Consider the following 15,426-nt stretch of genomic DNA (forward strand, 5'->3'; position numbering starts at 1 on the left):
AGAAGGGTGAAAGTCTTGATGCTTCTTTGGATCTGGTGCTGTACCGGTTAGCACTGAAGTGTTTGCCTTGTGATACGGGTAGGTGTAGGAAGAAGATATAGAGACATTCATCTTCTTTATATGGTGCTTTATTCCTCTCTGCCTAGAAAATGAGAATTGGATTTGTTCAGTGAGCTGTTACAAGGGTGTTTCTTTCTGTCCTTGCTATCTGACTGGCAAGGGTCTGGTGGCTAAGTACTTAGGCTGGCTTTTGTCCGTGATGCTACTTATCTTGCTTGGTTTTTTTCAGAGCTGGCTTAATGTGTGGTGGGTCTAATTTCTGATGTAGTGTAACTAGCTAGACCTAACTCACATGGGTGGAGAGAGAACTTGTGGTTACCCCAGACCTTAGAGAGTAGGAGCTGCATTCTCTGACCCTGTGTAAGCCCTACGGGGCACTGGCAGAGCTCTGAGATTCTGCACTGAAACAAGATTGAAATTCGTGAAAATTGACTTATTAAGTGTGAGGCAAGCCTAGCACTGTAACCTCTGATAACAGAACACTACAGAATGTTAGAGAATAGTTTGGTCTATGAATCACTCAATCATTTGCCAGCTGTTGGGAACATCTAGGCTGCAGAAGACTGCTGTTCAAATTGCAGGTTAGTGTATCTCTTTTTCAGCGTTCACTAGGAATGAGATACATGAGAAAAAAGCCTTCATTTTCAGAATCAGAGATCTCTGATTTGTGAGCCTGTACCTGAGTATTATCAGAAGGCTATTAGACATGAGGAGAAGCAAAAGCTTCATTAAATTTCATGTAACTCCGCTTAGGTGTACATTTCATTTTTCTTTCAGGAAAGATTCAGTAGGTCAAGGACTGAATTGTGGAAGTGTATGAGAAAATGCCAGAAGAGAATGAATTCCAGTGTCTCTTCATAATAGGCAATAGTAGAGTGCAGAAAACTGCTCCCATTTCAAAATCTAACAGAACATCACTATCTCCCACTGGAGGAGGAGTTGCTTAGCTGGAGTGCAGAGTGTTCATGTATAGGAACAACCCAGCAGCTGGGAAAAGGGACAGATTTGGGGGGGTTTGTGAAGTTTCTTTCCAGTCTGACTTCAATTTCTTGTTTTCTTTTTGTTTTCATTTTCAGGGGAGAGGAACAAAACACTATGGCCTGATTGTGGTTGGCCATTCCCTAGGGGCTGGCACAGCTGCCATCCTGTCCTTCCTCTTGCGTCCGCAGTACCCATCACTGAAGTGCTTTGCTTATTCTCCCCCAGGTGGGCTGCTGAGGTAGGTGTTGGGTGAGGAGGTCTGGTGGCAGAGAGGGGGTGTGTAGCTGGAGTGTCATCAGATTCATAGTAGGTCGTAGCAGTTGATGGGTGCTGAGGATTGTGGGCAGCTTTTTTCTTTATTAGAAACTGAAGTTTAGGTTCCAATGGCTGGTGGTCACTCCCAAGTATTCATGTCTATGACTTTGTTGCGAGCTTCTGTAGCTCTGATTTAACTCTGCCTAGTGGGAAACGAAAGTTGGGTGGACAGAGTGAAATTTCATCCCTGTTGTCTGCACAGTACCATTCTGTTCTCTCCCCATCTTCTGCAAATAGACACAGGAGGTGTTTGACCAAATGCAGGTGTATGTATCAGATCTAGTTGCGTCAGGACACCTTTTGCAACTGATAAAGGAATTGGCACTTGAAAGCACCTGTGGATTAGAAGCTTCTTGTGGTGGTTACTGCATCATGGTCTAGGAATGGCCAAGGGATTTTAATTATCCTTCTAATGAATCTGGACATTTACACAAGGTTTAAGGTGCCTCCATTCTTGTGCTTTGCATTGTGCCCATGATCATCCCTGGGTGAAAACTGCTGGCCTCCATCAGCAGTGGCTGATTCAGAAGAGAGGTCTCTAGAAGGCAGCTGGTTGCAGAACAAGGTCACAGGTTGGAAGCCTCGATTCCCTCTTGTCTTGGTGTTTAGGTTACTGCAGGAGGTGGCTATCTTAGTTCTGTGGTGTCTTTTTAGTCCCAGAGGCATGGAATACCTTCTTCCATAGTCTCCTGCCATTACCAAAGGATAGGAGAAGTGCTAGGAGGTGCTGAGTTAGAGAACTTCCTTATCCAAGCCTATTCGGAGCCATGTGCAGGTAAGGAAGAAGGAGCTGCTCTATTGGAGCTGCACCCTTACAGAGTAATGTTGCTTGGGGCATGGGATGTGCATACCAGGCTCATCTTAGTGTGCAAGTTCTAAGGGCCATGAGCAGCTTGCATTGTGTTTTTTGTGATACAGGTTCCTTGTCTAGTAACCTCTCAAACACCAGCGGCAAATCGGGAATGAACTGCAGTTTGCTGCTAGTGAAACCCTGTTTGCTTCTTCTTGGTCCTGTTTCTCTTCCAGTGAGGATGCCATGGAATATTCAAAAGAGTTTGTGACTGCAGTCGTGCTTGGCAAAGATCTAGTGCCCAGGCAAGTTGAGAAGTGTCTGAATTCCTTGATGAGTATCTGCTGCTCTGTACTAGTCACCTATTTCCAGTCAGAAACACCCAGATCATACCTGTCTTGTTTCCTCATTTACCTGTCCTTGTATGCTTCTCACTTGTCCTCCTAGTTACCTGTACTGCTCTGTCTTTTACCTGGACACCTATATTGGTGTTTTATATACCTTTTTATAGGCGTGTCCGTCTCCATCTCTCAGTTGCCTGTATGAAACATGAAGGTGAATATCCAGCCTCTGTGATTATACTCACTGTTCGTACCTGACATGCCAGTGCTATCTTCCTGGTTGCCTGTGTTATCCTCTTCACTCTGCCCTGAGCTAGATGTGCTCTCATCACATTTTGTAGTGTTGCGTATCATCTCACACCTCTGAACCAGCTCCCCCATTTCTTGTCTTGACATTTCTCACTGCTTATCATCTCCTGTGACACATTCTGCTGAGCAGGGCTAGGAGTCAAAGCAACCTGGGTTTTATTTTAAATTCTGCCCTGTTGTGTGACCTTAGACAGTTTTGGTCTGTATATTAGACATGTAGAATTTGTGGAGGCAGAGTACTATGATGTTCTCTATATCATAGAATCATAGAGCGGCCTGGGTTGCAAAGGCCCACATTGCTCATCCAGTCCCAACCCCCTGCTGTGTGCAGGGTCGCCAACCGGCAGCCCAGGCTGCCCAGAGCCACATCCAGCCTGGCCTTGAATGCCTGCAGGTATGGGGCATCCACAGCCTCCTTGGGCAACCTGTGCCAGCGCCTTTTGTTAACCTGTAAAACAGAATCTTGTGTATTCTATAATGTTTAATATTGTCATATAGCTCTGTGATTTCTTCCTTGATTTGTCTGTTGTGTGGCATCCTGTACTTGAATTGTTTCTTGCCTACTCATTTTCTCTGACTGCCCCATCACCCTCATCTGTTCATCGACTTCTGTCTCTGTTCACTGTTCTGATCCTGTTACAGCATTTCATACTTGTTTGTTGTTACAGTGGCTTCCTGTAGCCTTTACCCTGGTTACTGGTCCCAGGTGATGGCACAATCCACTTCTTAAGTGACCTGCATTTTTGTTGCATTCTTTTTTTTTTCTGTAGCATAGTTTCTTATTTTTTCCTGCTCTTTATGTTTTTCCTGTCCCATCCCCTGTCTGCTGTTCCTTGCACAGCTGTTGTAAGCATATCTCTTCTCTTCCCAGAATTGGTCTCTCTCAGCTGGAGGGATTTCGCCGGCAGCTTCTGGATGTTCTTCAGAGAAGTAACAAACCAAAGGTAAGAATGAGGATGAACAGACTCCTGAAGACACTGAAGTGTCTGAGCAGTGATGATGAAGTTTCAGTGTCACACAACAATTGTGCAGGCTTCTCCAGATCTCTTCCAGTCCACCTCTGTTGTTTAGGTAACCAGAGGGATGATGGAAACAGCTGGAGAGGCCAGGGCTGAGATTCAGGTTCTCTCTACCTTGCTTGTCCTGGGAAGATGTCCCATTGGTGGACAAAGATGTGCTTGCTCTAGATCCCTAACTCTGCAAGAACATCCACAAGAAGATTTTGCCACCTTTAAGGTTAAAATAAGGAAAGGAAGGAAGACAGAGCAGGGTTCTCTCTCCCAAGGTCTGCTATTTGAACAGCAGGGGCACAAACTCTGTGTTTTTTCTTCTCTTTTCTGCCATTAAGTATTCAGTTCAAGTAAACCTGTGGACAGTATATTGTGAGATAGCTCTTCTTTCCTAATCTTTTTCTCTTCTCCATATTCCCCCACCTTTCCTTGGTGTTGGACAGTGGCGGATCATTGTGGGTGCTACCAAGTGCATACCCAAGTCAGAGCTTCCTGAAGAGACTGAAGAGAACTCGGTAACTAGCAACCGCCTCTGGACCCACCCCAGTGATCTGACCATTGCCCTGTCTGCCAGCACGCCTCTCTACCCACCTGGCCGCATCATCCACGTGGTGCACAATCATCCTGCAGAGCAATGCTGGTGAGTGGGCACAGTGCCCTTTTCCAACAGATAATAAATACCCAGGAGAGCAAGTGTTGCCATGTGCCATCTATGAAGGAAGTGGTTTTTTTTCACTGCCTTACGGTGGCAGTGATTGCACTGTGAGGACAGAAAGCTATTCGTGTCACTGTGCAGTGCTTTAGAAGAATGTGTGCCTAATATCTCCTCCTTCTGTTTTTCCTCCTGTTGTTTTTTTCCTGTCTCTGTAACCTGCTGTTTTGCATGCCAAAACAATGGCTTGCTCTTCTTTCCCCTGCTCCTTGTTTTCTCCTCTCAATCCCAACTCCTTTTTTTAGTTGCTGTGAGCAAGAGGATCCCACTTACTTTGCTATCTGGGGTGACAATAAGGCATTTAATGAAGTGATCATCTCACCGGCTATGTTGCACGAACACCTCCCATACGTGGTCATGGAAGGGCTCAACAAGGTAACGCTCAGAACTGGAGTCTGAGGGTGGGGAAGTATGATGAGTTTGTGTAGTGGTTGTGGAATGGGTCCCTGCCTCTCAATGCTGATTTGTAGCCATGAAGCTCTGCCATGAGTTTTAGCCAAGTCTGCTGTGCTGTTCTGGTCTGAAAGCTGTTCCTCACTGTACTTTTGGTCATCACCCCACTCCTGGTTCTCAGCGGGACATCCTGACAGGGCAGACTGTCCAAATGCATTCATTTAATCCTTTATGTCAAGATCTTGCCACATGCTTGTGGAAAGCATCAGTAAGAAATAGTGGCAAATTCATCAGTTTAGATGTTCTGATCTGAGAAGAGTGAAGCTGCTGTCTCCACTGAAGCACTGCTGTGCCTCTGCTTCCCTTGTATAGGTCTTAGAGAATTACAACAAGGGGAAAACAGCCTTACTTTCTGCAGCCAAAGTGATGGTGAGCCCTACAGAAGTGGATCTCACTCCAGAGTTGATCTTCCAGAGTCAGCCCTTGCCTAGTGGACCCTGTGTGCAGATTGGAACTGGAGCCCTAACAGTGGACAGAAGGAACAGCAGTACAAAGTAAGAAATACATCTTGGATTTCTCTGGAGGCACTGGGTGTGGATCCTCTCTTGGGGCATTGTGGTCAGAAGTGTAGAATGAAGGACTTCCTGTATGGGACTTTTAATTAATGTGACACAAGACATAATGAATCCAGGAGAAAAAAGAAATGATCCTCTGTATTGCTCTGGGAGTGCAGCAGGGTCAGGAGAACTGAGGAGTTGAAAATATGGGAAGTTTCTTTTCTTATCCAGACAAGTAGGTTTTTCCCTGGAAACAGAAAAGCAAAGATTGCAGTCTTGCAGCCAAATCTCTGTGTGAATTATGTGGCCAAAGGTAGCCCATGGCACTGATTCTTAAAAGCTGGGAAGCAGTGACAGCCATGAGCTTACAGCACGTGAAGTTACTTTATGTAAAATTGGACGTGTGGCTTCCAGCACAGCATTGCATTACAGAAGGGAAACCTTCAGGCCAAGTAGGGAAGGGAGAAGGCAAGAGGGAAGGTAGTTTGTACTTGGAGACAGGAGGCAAGACGTAAGCAGAAAACCATTGTAAGAGGCGCTCCTACCACTTCTGTAATGCATGAAAGCTTCTCTTTTGTATTCTCTTGCAATATACCCAAGCTGTTGTATACCATTGATGATTTCATTAAGTGAAAACTGCTCAGCTTGTCTCCTTGTAATTGATTCCTGTAAACATTCTTGTTTCCCACCTGCCTCCGCAAAGAGGTGGAGGTACAGAATAAGCTTGATATAAGAAGATTCCCTTTGGAAGGGGGGGACTTCTAGAATGGAGTAGAGACCCAAAAGGGCTAACTCAAAGCCGGAGCTTGTTTACTGCCTCAGGCTCTTTCTCTTGGGGTTCTTGAAACCTCCTCTCAGAACATCACTGCTCCTGAAGATAAAACAAAAGTGCATCGCCTGCAATCATGCATTGCTCTGGGGAGATCAGCAACACATGGCCTCAGTGTGCACAAGGGAGTCTGTGACCCAGGTTTAGTCTCTGCGGCTGTTCTGGCAGCTCGTGGTTCTCAGGGGTGAAGCAGCTTCATGTTGTCTCTGTTTGTCATTTCAGGAGCAAGTCCCATTCTGAAATCAGCTTGGAGGGGTTTTATGAGACAAAGCCACTTTCTCCCGTGCAGAAGGACCCCGTGGAGCTGCTTCTCCTGGACACAAAGGAACGTCTGTCTGTGGAGCTGCAGGACCGCCGTGCCCCTCTTGCCACCATGGAGAGCCTCTCTGACAATGAATCCATCTACAGCTTCGATTCGAGGCGCTCCTCTGGTTTCCGGAGCATCCGAGGCTCCCCCAGCCTCCACGCTGTTATGGAGAAGGATGAGACACACTGCTTTTATATAGACCCTGCTATCCCTGAGGAGAACCCCTCCCTCAGCTCTCGGACAGAGCTGCTGGCTGCTGATAGCCTCTCCAAGCACTCCCAGGAGACTCAGGCTCCTGACAATGCGCTCAACAGTGGTGGCACCACCCCTCAGAGGCGCTGCAGCGAGGAGGGGGCCAGCATCGAGGGGGACCGTGTTTCTTTAGCCCCCCGTGAGGAGCTGGCCCTCCAGAACGGACGGCTCACCGATGTTCCCAGTCCTCAGGTGCTGGAATTTGCCGAGTTCATAGACAGCCTCTTTAATTTGGATAGCAAAAGCAGCTCTTTCCAGGACATCTACTGCATGATGGTATCAGATAGCTCCAGTGACTTCGCAGAGATGCCCAAATCTGTTAGCGATCAGGAGATCCTGTTGAGGGCACAGTATGAACCCAACTTAGTCCCAAAGCCCCCGAGGTTGTTTGCAGGCTCAACAGATCCTTCGTCGGGCATCTCTGTCTCACCTTCCTTCCCCCTTAGTTCATCCGGAGAGCTCATGGACATCACTCCCACGGGTGTGAGCAGCCAGGAGTGCCTGGCCACTGACAAAATCCGGACTTCCACCCCCACCGGGCACGTAACCAGCCCTGCCAAGCAGGAGGACCTCATGATTTCAGCCCTCTAGTGCAGGGTAAAGGGGTGCGGCTCTGAGAGCTGATCCCATAGGCTGAGTGCTGGGATAATACTCGGAGAGGAGGTGGTCGTCAGGCAGTTGGAATTGGTGGAGACAGCTGGAAACATTCCTTCTGGGGTGACACGGTGGTGGCATGCCGTCTGGAGGATGGATTGTGCTTGAGTACCATGCTTGCTTCTGGGAGAAGAAGCATTGCTTCACAAGGCCTGCTACACTAGGAGGGTCTGAGCTACTAAAGGTAGATGCAAGTTCCCTACCTCAGCCTGTCTCATTCCATGTAAGAGGCAGATTCCTTGCCCCAGGGCACCTGCTGAGTTTGGAAGTGAGATACCTTGCTCCAGGGAATTTGCAAGGGCAAAGGGGGTAGAGGTTTGAGAGTTGGATAGACAGAAGTGAGGGGGGCAGGCCAGAACCCCCCCCCCTCCCTCGGTACCATTTCAGTGGTTTTGGAAATGAACGTATTGAGACTTTGGGCCCTGTTGCACTACCATGTCAGATCTGGCCCAAGATCCAATTCGTCACACTTCCATGGGGATTGCCTTCCTGGGACACTCTCCTCTTTTAAAGCCATTGGGGCTGTATTCTCCCCATATGCAGTCTCCCCTCCCCTGGCCAGGTGCAGCAAGAATTGGGCTGGCACTGTGTTTTCTCTCCCCTGAGTGCTTCTGTGTTCAGTGATCACCAGGCTGCTCCTGAGAGGAATGGAAGCTACTCAGAAGAGCCTGAAGCCCTCTGCCATGTCCCTCCTTCACCAGAAAAAGTTATCCTGGACATCACCATCATCACTCAGTGCCCTGGACTGCTCTGAGCTGGCGATGCTCCTGCAGGACTGACAGAGCTGCATGGATGGATCAACTTAAAGATTGAAATGGCTCATCTATACCCAGTGTTGCTTTCTAGGCACCCTGGGATCCCCTCCCGGACCCTGCCGGGTCCTCATGCTACCCATATGCAGTCATCGCAGATCAGTGCCAGCCACTGTCATTGGGAGTTCAGGGAAAAGATGACTTTTATTAAGTATTGAAATCTTCTGTATGTTTACAAAGCTGCTAAGCTTTTGGAAGGTATTTATTAGGCGACCAGGGGGGCTCTCTCTAGGCTAAAAGTATATTTGTGTGCTCACAAGTCCTCCGCTTTAGAAGCAGGGTGGGGTGATGGGAGACCATTTGGCTCTGAGTCTGGGGGGAGCTGTGTCCCTCGCCCATTCTCCCTGATGCACAACGTATTACAAAGCTCAACCAAGTCATTAGTGAGACTACCTAAGCGCTGCTGTGCAGAGCCTCCATGCCCAGAGGAGCCTGCTGGAGCTATCCAAGAAGGGTATCTCCATGGTTTGAAGCTGGAAAGAAATGAGCTATCTAGAAAGTTAAACATACTGTGACCTCGTGCAATCCTTTAACTGGCAGAGCATCTTCAGTGGAGTTACCAGTGTAGTCTCACTGGGGCTCTGTCCTCCCTCACTGGAAAAGATATTCCTCTTTTTACTTCCTTCTAACGCTAGGGATGTGACTTCCCCCTTCTTAGCTGTGGTATTGCTGATGTGGGAAGATGCTGTGCTTCCCAGGAGCTTGGTTTGCAATAGCTCCTGGGCTCCCATGTTTCCTTAGGCTCTGGCTATGATCACTGGCAGCCCTGGTTGTGGCTCAGGGCTGTGCTGCCCTGGATGCAGCACAGAGAGCACAGTGGTATCAAATGCCATCACTTCAGAGTAGGAGCACTTTATAGCTGCTGTGTGTTGATGTAAGTGACTTCAGGTGCACAGAGATGAACTGGACTTTGTCCAAGTGCTGATCCTCCTGCTCAGTTTTGTGTAGGATACTCTATCCCCCTGCTGTTTAAAAGGTACAGGGCCCTTAGAAACGCAGGGCTTTTGTTCAAACAGGCAGTAAAACTTTGTCCCAGAGGGGACCTTTTCTATATGATCTTGATTTAGAGGGAAGAATCCCCTCTGAATTAGCCGTAATCTGTAAAAGAAGAAAAACACTTTGTTCCAAGCAACGAGAAGTTGTTTGTTTTGTCAGTCCTCCAGAACAGGTTCAGGAGCTTGTACAGACAGCTCTGTAAGTGCCATCAGATCATCCACCACTGCAGACCACAAGGGAAGGCTGACTTGCTGCAGGTAGTCAAGAAGCAGTACAAGGGTGATATCCAGAAATAGGTATGTGGGTAGTTGTGAGGGGAAAGGGAGCTGAAGCATAGGGAGCCTGAGGCTAGCAGGCTGGCTCACCTCCTGATGCAGACTGCTGCCATGCACACGCAGCGGGGAAAAGGACTTTGCTTCTGCCTCTAGTTGTTGGCAGAAAGTGGGTCGTGAAAACACTTAGCACTTCAGCAGAGCTTTATATCTGCAAAGCACTTTACAAACATGAAGGAAAGAATCACCCCTGTCCCTGGCACTGAGCTATTAGGAGACGTCTCTCTGAGACTGGGTGGAACTACTGGTGCCCTACCCGAGGGACTGAGAGGAGATGATGCGAGCTTAGAAAGGTGGATAACCTCCCTCTTTAAGAACAAGTTGTTTCACTGGTGACCTGACGTTGAATGGCTCACAGGATTGCACTAGAAAGTCACTTCTGACCTGGATACCTCCCATATGTCCTGGAAAACAATCATGGTGTGACTGTTTCCTTCTCTGTGCCATTGGAACTGTGTCCCTAGGGAACGGGCTGACCTTGCCCTGTCCAGCTGTAGCATGAAACAGCCTGGCATGCTGCATTTCTTTTTCTTTATTTTTGCTCTGTGATTATCAGGCTTCTCTGAAAAGCCTGGAAATGCCTCATATTTGTGACCTGGCCTTGCCAGAGGCCACATCAAGGTGCAAAAGAGCCCTTCTGGTTAATGTTCTGACTGTATGGCATTATGGGTGATTCCTGGTTTTTCCATTGCTCGGTTGACAAACAGGTCTGTTCCCAGCCCTCACAAAAAGGTCCTCACTGAGTAAATCCACATTGTTTGCATTATTCCAGCTTTCAATGTCTGAGTGTCTTCATTCTTATCACTGCTGTGCTGCAGGAGCCTCTGGACAGGCTGCTCTCCTGCTCTGTCCTGGTAGAGTTACAGACACATCCTAACTCTGTAGCTACGTCCCTCATTCATACTCATCCATACATACATTTCTGTGCTCCTTATTCCTGTTGCCAGAAGCTACCTCGCTTCTTGGTTACCCCATCTCAGCATGATGGGGTCCCTTAGAGCACATCCGTGGTAGCACTACTTAAAAAACTGTCCCTGCAGATCTTGCCATGACCCAAACCACAGGTGAATGGGATTCCTGATGCTGTGCATCATCCCTGGATTCTTGTCTTGCTGCATTTCTGTGGCAGATAAAGCTATCGAGAAAGGTCAAAGCACTTTTGCCACCAAGAGGCTCAGCAGATGCAATGAGGCATTTGTGGCTTTTGCTTACCCTGTTTTTGATCAATATCTCCAGCATTCATTCATGATTTCTGCAATCTTAAGAACTGTTCAAACCATCCAGGAGTTCTCTGAGCTGTTTGCTTGCTATAGAGGACTGAGGTGGCAAAGCTGGATGTGAGCACAGACGTATAAATCCAACGATCCCTGTTTATGTTTATTTACCCGAACAAACCCATCAGCTTCGCCTTTTGCTTAACTATAGAATGATATAATTGGGTTGAATGGGATCTTGAGGATCATCTAGTTCCAACCCTGCTGGTGTGGGGGCTTAAAAGCTCTTTCAGCTTTCCTCTCTTCTGCAGCATTATAGTCAAAGTCTGAGATCCCCACCATCTCTTGCTTCTGATCCCTTCTCTTTCACTTTACCCCACTAAATATGGAATTTTTGCTGAGCTGTTTCTTAATTATTCTGCTACCAACAGACTCTCACAGAACTCCTCTGCACTTTAGGAAGCCCACAGATGAATTGCGTGATCCTCTTTCTAGTCGGAAAAGCTTAGGGTAGGAAAAGTCTTGTTGGCTGAATGCTTCCTTGGTACTTCTGGAGAAGTAATACATTAAAGCAGTATGAAGAGGTGGAAGGAAAATGGGTAGAATAGCTGTCACTTGGAACCTAAGAGCTCACGTTCAGAGGAGAGATTTACTTCTTGGCAGGTGAGAGATGTCAGTTTCAGGGCTGGATTTAGGGCATCTCTTGTACCAAAGCTCCCCCTCATGGTGTTGCTGCGTGGTGGAGGCAGTGCTCTGTGTGAGAGGTGCGTGAATCAGGTTGTGCCAGTGCTCATGTGATCTGTTAGTGGGTAAATCTCCTCTGCTCAAGGTCTGACTCTGTCTTCGCAAGGATGGATGCTGACAGGGCCATAACACATTCTGAACTGCCCTCTGCAGTTCTGGTCTCACTGAAGTTCCAGGCTGGTTCTGGAACAGTCATTTCCCAAAGGTAAGTGTTCTCTCTTTGGAGAGTCGGTCATTTCTGCAGCTCATTGCTCTGTATGAGTCCTGACCTTATCGCCTCATTCTGTGCTTTGTTTTTCATCCATTTAAGCTCCCCACCTGCCCAGCACATCCATACGATGGAGGGACCTTTATGTGGCTCCTTATTCCATTAACCACAGCAGCACAGAAACGAGCATCTTTCTTGTTTTGAAACAGGGATCCTACTGCCTTGCTTTGCAGCCCTTTGTGCAGTTCTGATGGCTCAGAGTCAGAGGCACCTGGTGCAGTTGGCAGTACCAAGGCGAGCTATATTTGCTAAGTTACAGCCACACGTTTTTAGGGTCTTCTCCCCTTTATCAGCACCCCACGGTTCTCACTGGCCCAGCTGCTGAACCTGCAGCTTCCTACCTTTTCCTCCACAAACACTGCAGCCGATGGCAGAGGTGATGTTCAGGTAAGGCTCTCAAGCTCATGCCTGTCTCGGTGATCATCTTTATCACTCATGTCAGCACAGGATCCTGTGTCCCTATGCTCTGCTGAGAGGTCACTGCCTGTCCCAGCAATGCTGCCCTCCGGATCCCTGCTCCGAGCTGCCCCAGCATGAAGACTACAAGGAAACTAAAGCACTCTTCACATGCCATTCTCACTTGACTTTTTGTACTTATGTATGAAAGTTCGAAACTCATATTGCTGTAAAGAAAAGATACAGATTAATATAGCATATTATATAAAGATATATGTATATAATTTTTTCCCCCCACCCCCTTATATTGTATGGCACTGTATAAAATGAATGTCGAAGCATGACTGGTGTATGTGACTGTTCCCACGCCTGACCTGGGGGGTGATGGCTGTGAAGGGTCAGGAGAGGAGCAGGAGCTTTTTGAGCAGCCATAAGGAATGCAGGCTGCAAAAGGAACACCTGGATAATATTAATGCCATCATGGAGTCGATTTTGGGGCTGTTCCTGAAGAGGCTGAGCGCTATCAGGGCATGAAGAGCTCAGAGGTGGCTGAACTACCGAGTTCCTATAAAAATGCCCATAAAAAGTGCTGGTATGTTGAAGTGCCCGCCTGACGCTTTGCTTTGGCTTGGTTTTGTTTTCCTATCCGTGGCTATCGGGTAGTCTCATAAAAAGATATTACTTCTATAAACATTTCCTCTCTCAGAGAGAGAAAAACCATTAAACTCCGGATCCTACCCTTGTGTAAACGCAGAATAAGCCGCGCTGTGGAGGAATAATACAGTTCCTAAGGAGAAAGCTCATGAATGTGATCACAACAGGCACTGTGGGTGTTGCTTTGAGACCTGTTTTATGTTAAATACCCGAGCAGGGATGGAGCTGCAATTCCCAAGGCGACTCTCTGACTGTTTGGTGCAATGTAGCAAGGAAAAGTGTTTCAGCTCATTGGCCATAAAGAGCCACAGCAGAGGGTGCTGTGCTCGTCCTGCAGCCATGAGAGCTCCCCAGAACGCGTGTCCCTCGCTGGCGACCTTCCCTTATCCTTTGAATCAATGGTGGTGTTCTCTCCATCTTGGGAACAAACCTCTCGTAGTTAATGCATAACCAGGGAGAGATTTATCAGCGCCGTTCTCTTGCCAAGGGGAGATAACCCAGCAGGCCCACAGTGGTCTGCTTCCGCCTGCAGCAGCTGCCTTGGGTGCGGATGGGGCATCCAAGAGGCAGCAGAGTTTTGTTTAGGTGGCTGCACCGCTTCCATTCTGCAATGCTTTCGTTCTGCACAGCTGTCAGGAGGATCCCAGCACAGCCATGCTTGCTGCAGGGGAAAGAATTGCAGCAGTGTTTGAGGCAAGGAGGAGCTGTACCAAAGCAGAGACCCACAGAGAGCAGAGAAGGCAGCATCTGCAGGAAGATGAGGCCGTTCCCAGCAGGCAGGGAGCAATCTGGGATGTACCTTACACAGCTGTGATAACCCTATCAGCGGTGTTGAAGCGAACGTGGCCAATGACCCCAGAGTGAATGACTCTCCTTTGTACCGTGCTGATGTTCCCTTGCTGCTCTGTCTGCCTTCCTGCATCCCCAGGCAAAAGCTATAAGGAAAGGAGGAAGATACTGAGCTTTTCTCCATCCCAGCATCCTTCATCTCATCGCCAAGTTATGCACGTTACCTGGAACGACGTTTCTGTTGTTTCCTGGATGTACAGGCAGGCTCAAAGCATTGCAGCACCTGATAAGAGCTGTGGGGAAGTCAGGTGGGGTCAAGGAGAGAAGTTTCTCTGTCCCTCCATGCAGCCAAACAGCCATGGGAAATACCAGCTCAGCAACAGTCTCAGAGATTGCAGCTCCTGTACTGAAGCCCCTTTAGCCCTTGTGGCATCTGAGCACCTGTGGCCTTAGATTTGAAACTGATGTGCCCTCGAGCTGCTAAATAAGTTGACGTGTGAACCCTGAGCATGTAGCATAGGCCAGCAGTGGGGGGTCTTTCTGCTCCTGCTGACTTGTCACCATAAAGGGTATTTGGAGACCAAAAGCTCTCCCAGCTGTGTTTGAGAACACAGGGTGAGGGCTGGGGGGCACTCAGCTTTATCTTATTGTCCATGGAGGTGCCCAAGGCTGGGCTGGATGGGGCAGCTTGGTCTGAGCCCTATGGCAGGGGTTGAAGCTAGAGGGGCTTTGAGGACCCTTCCAACCCAAACTGTTCTGTGATTCTATAACCTTTGAGGACCCTTCCAACCCAACCCATTCCATGATCCTGTGATCTTTAAGGACCCTTCCAACCCAATCATTCTATGGTTCTTTGATCTTGAAGGACCCTTCCAACCCAATTGCTCTACAATCTTTGAGGTCCCTTTTATTAGCTCTGGGAACAAGTCTGGGATGAGAGCAGCCATTGCCAGACACGATGACTTGGGATGATGTGCCCTGAGTCTCCAGTGGGGTCGTTTATTGGGATCGGGAGCCTCAATCGTGGGCTCTGTCACCTGCAGTGGGCCTCGGGCTGCACACTGAATGCAGATTGCCACAAAGCAAACGTTTTGCTTCCTTCCCACGCAGCCTGTACCCAAAGCTGGGGGTTGGAGGGGGGGAGGGATGAGGAACAAGGGCAGCGGGGCAGCAGAGAATAACAATTGTCTTAAGGGAAAGAGGCAGAGGGGAGAAAAAAAGGGCTGTTGAGCTCTTTCTTTCCACCCCTGAAATAATAGACCCATTACTATCCCCAAACCTCAGCCCCCCTCCCCTCCGCCGAGAAGAATTGGTCACTGCACAGCTGTGCGAGAGAGAAAAATATATTTATATATATCAGAGAATCTGCCCTTCTGAATTAGTGCGCGGGGCCGGACAAAACCTCATTGTGTTCTTTATCTGCCCCGCACAGAATGGCCCCACAGTCTCGGGCTGGCAGGGGCTCGTCTTTTGGTGAACTGCGGTCGGATCACTGTGACTTCATTTAGATACTGTCCCGTTATCAGGGGGGAGGGAGGGGGGAGGGCGAGAAAACATCACCGTCCCGCAAAACGCCACGGACCCGACCCGACCCATCCCGACCCTCCGCCGGGTCCGTACGGGAGCGGGGCCGCCCCGCTGCGCTGCCCTCCGCGGCCGGCAGGGGGCGCCGTAAGGGGCAGGGCGGGGCGGGGGCGGAGCGGGGCAGCCG

The 15,426-nt window shown here is 48.6% G+C and overlaps 1 protein-coding gene across 10 annotated transcripts in view; it reads left to right on the forward strand.

Moving 5' to 3' along the window:
• DAGLA (diacylglycerol lipase alpha) overlaps positions 1-12,616 on the forward strand; it is a 50,451-nt gene extending 37,835 nt beyond the window's left edge. For 6 of the 10 annotated variants that reach the window (XM_015863263.2, XM_032444690.1, XM_032444691.1 and 3 more), the window contains 7 exons: positions 1,137-1,279; positions 2,383-2,451; positions 3,668-3,740; positions 4,250-4,446; positions 4,764-4,893; positions 5,284-5,465; positions 6,520-7,447. In XM_015863263.2, coding sequence (XP_015718749.1) covers positions 1,137-1,279; positions 2,383-2,451; positions 3,668-3,740; positions 4,250-4,446; positions 4,764-4,893; positions 5,284-5,465; positions 6,520-7,447 — 1,722 coding nt within the window. Of the gene's footprint in view, positions 1-1,136; positions 1,280-2,382; positions 2,452-3,667; positions 3,741-4,249; positions 4,447-4,763; positions 4,894-5,283; positions 5,466-6,519 lie in introns of all 10 variants that reach the window. The other 4 variants (XM_015863261.1, XM_015863268.2, XM_015863267.1 and 1 more) reach the window with 1 other exon arrangement.
• The last annotated feature ends 2,810 nt before the right edge of the window (positions 12,617-15,426 follow it).

Source organism: Coturnix japonica, chromosome 5 (assembly GCF_001577835.2).
Source record: "Coturnix japonica isolate 7356 chromosome 5, Coturnix japonica 2.1, whole genome shotgun sequence".
In the NCBI taxonomy this organism is placed as follows: domain Eukaryota; kingdom Metazoa; phylum Chordata; class Aves; order Galliformes; family Phasianidae; genus Coturnix; species Coturnix japonica.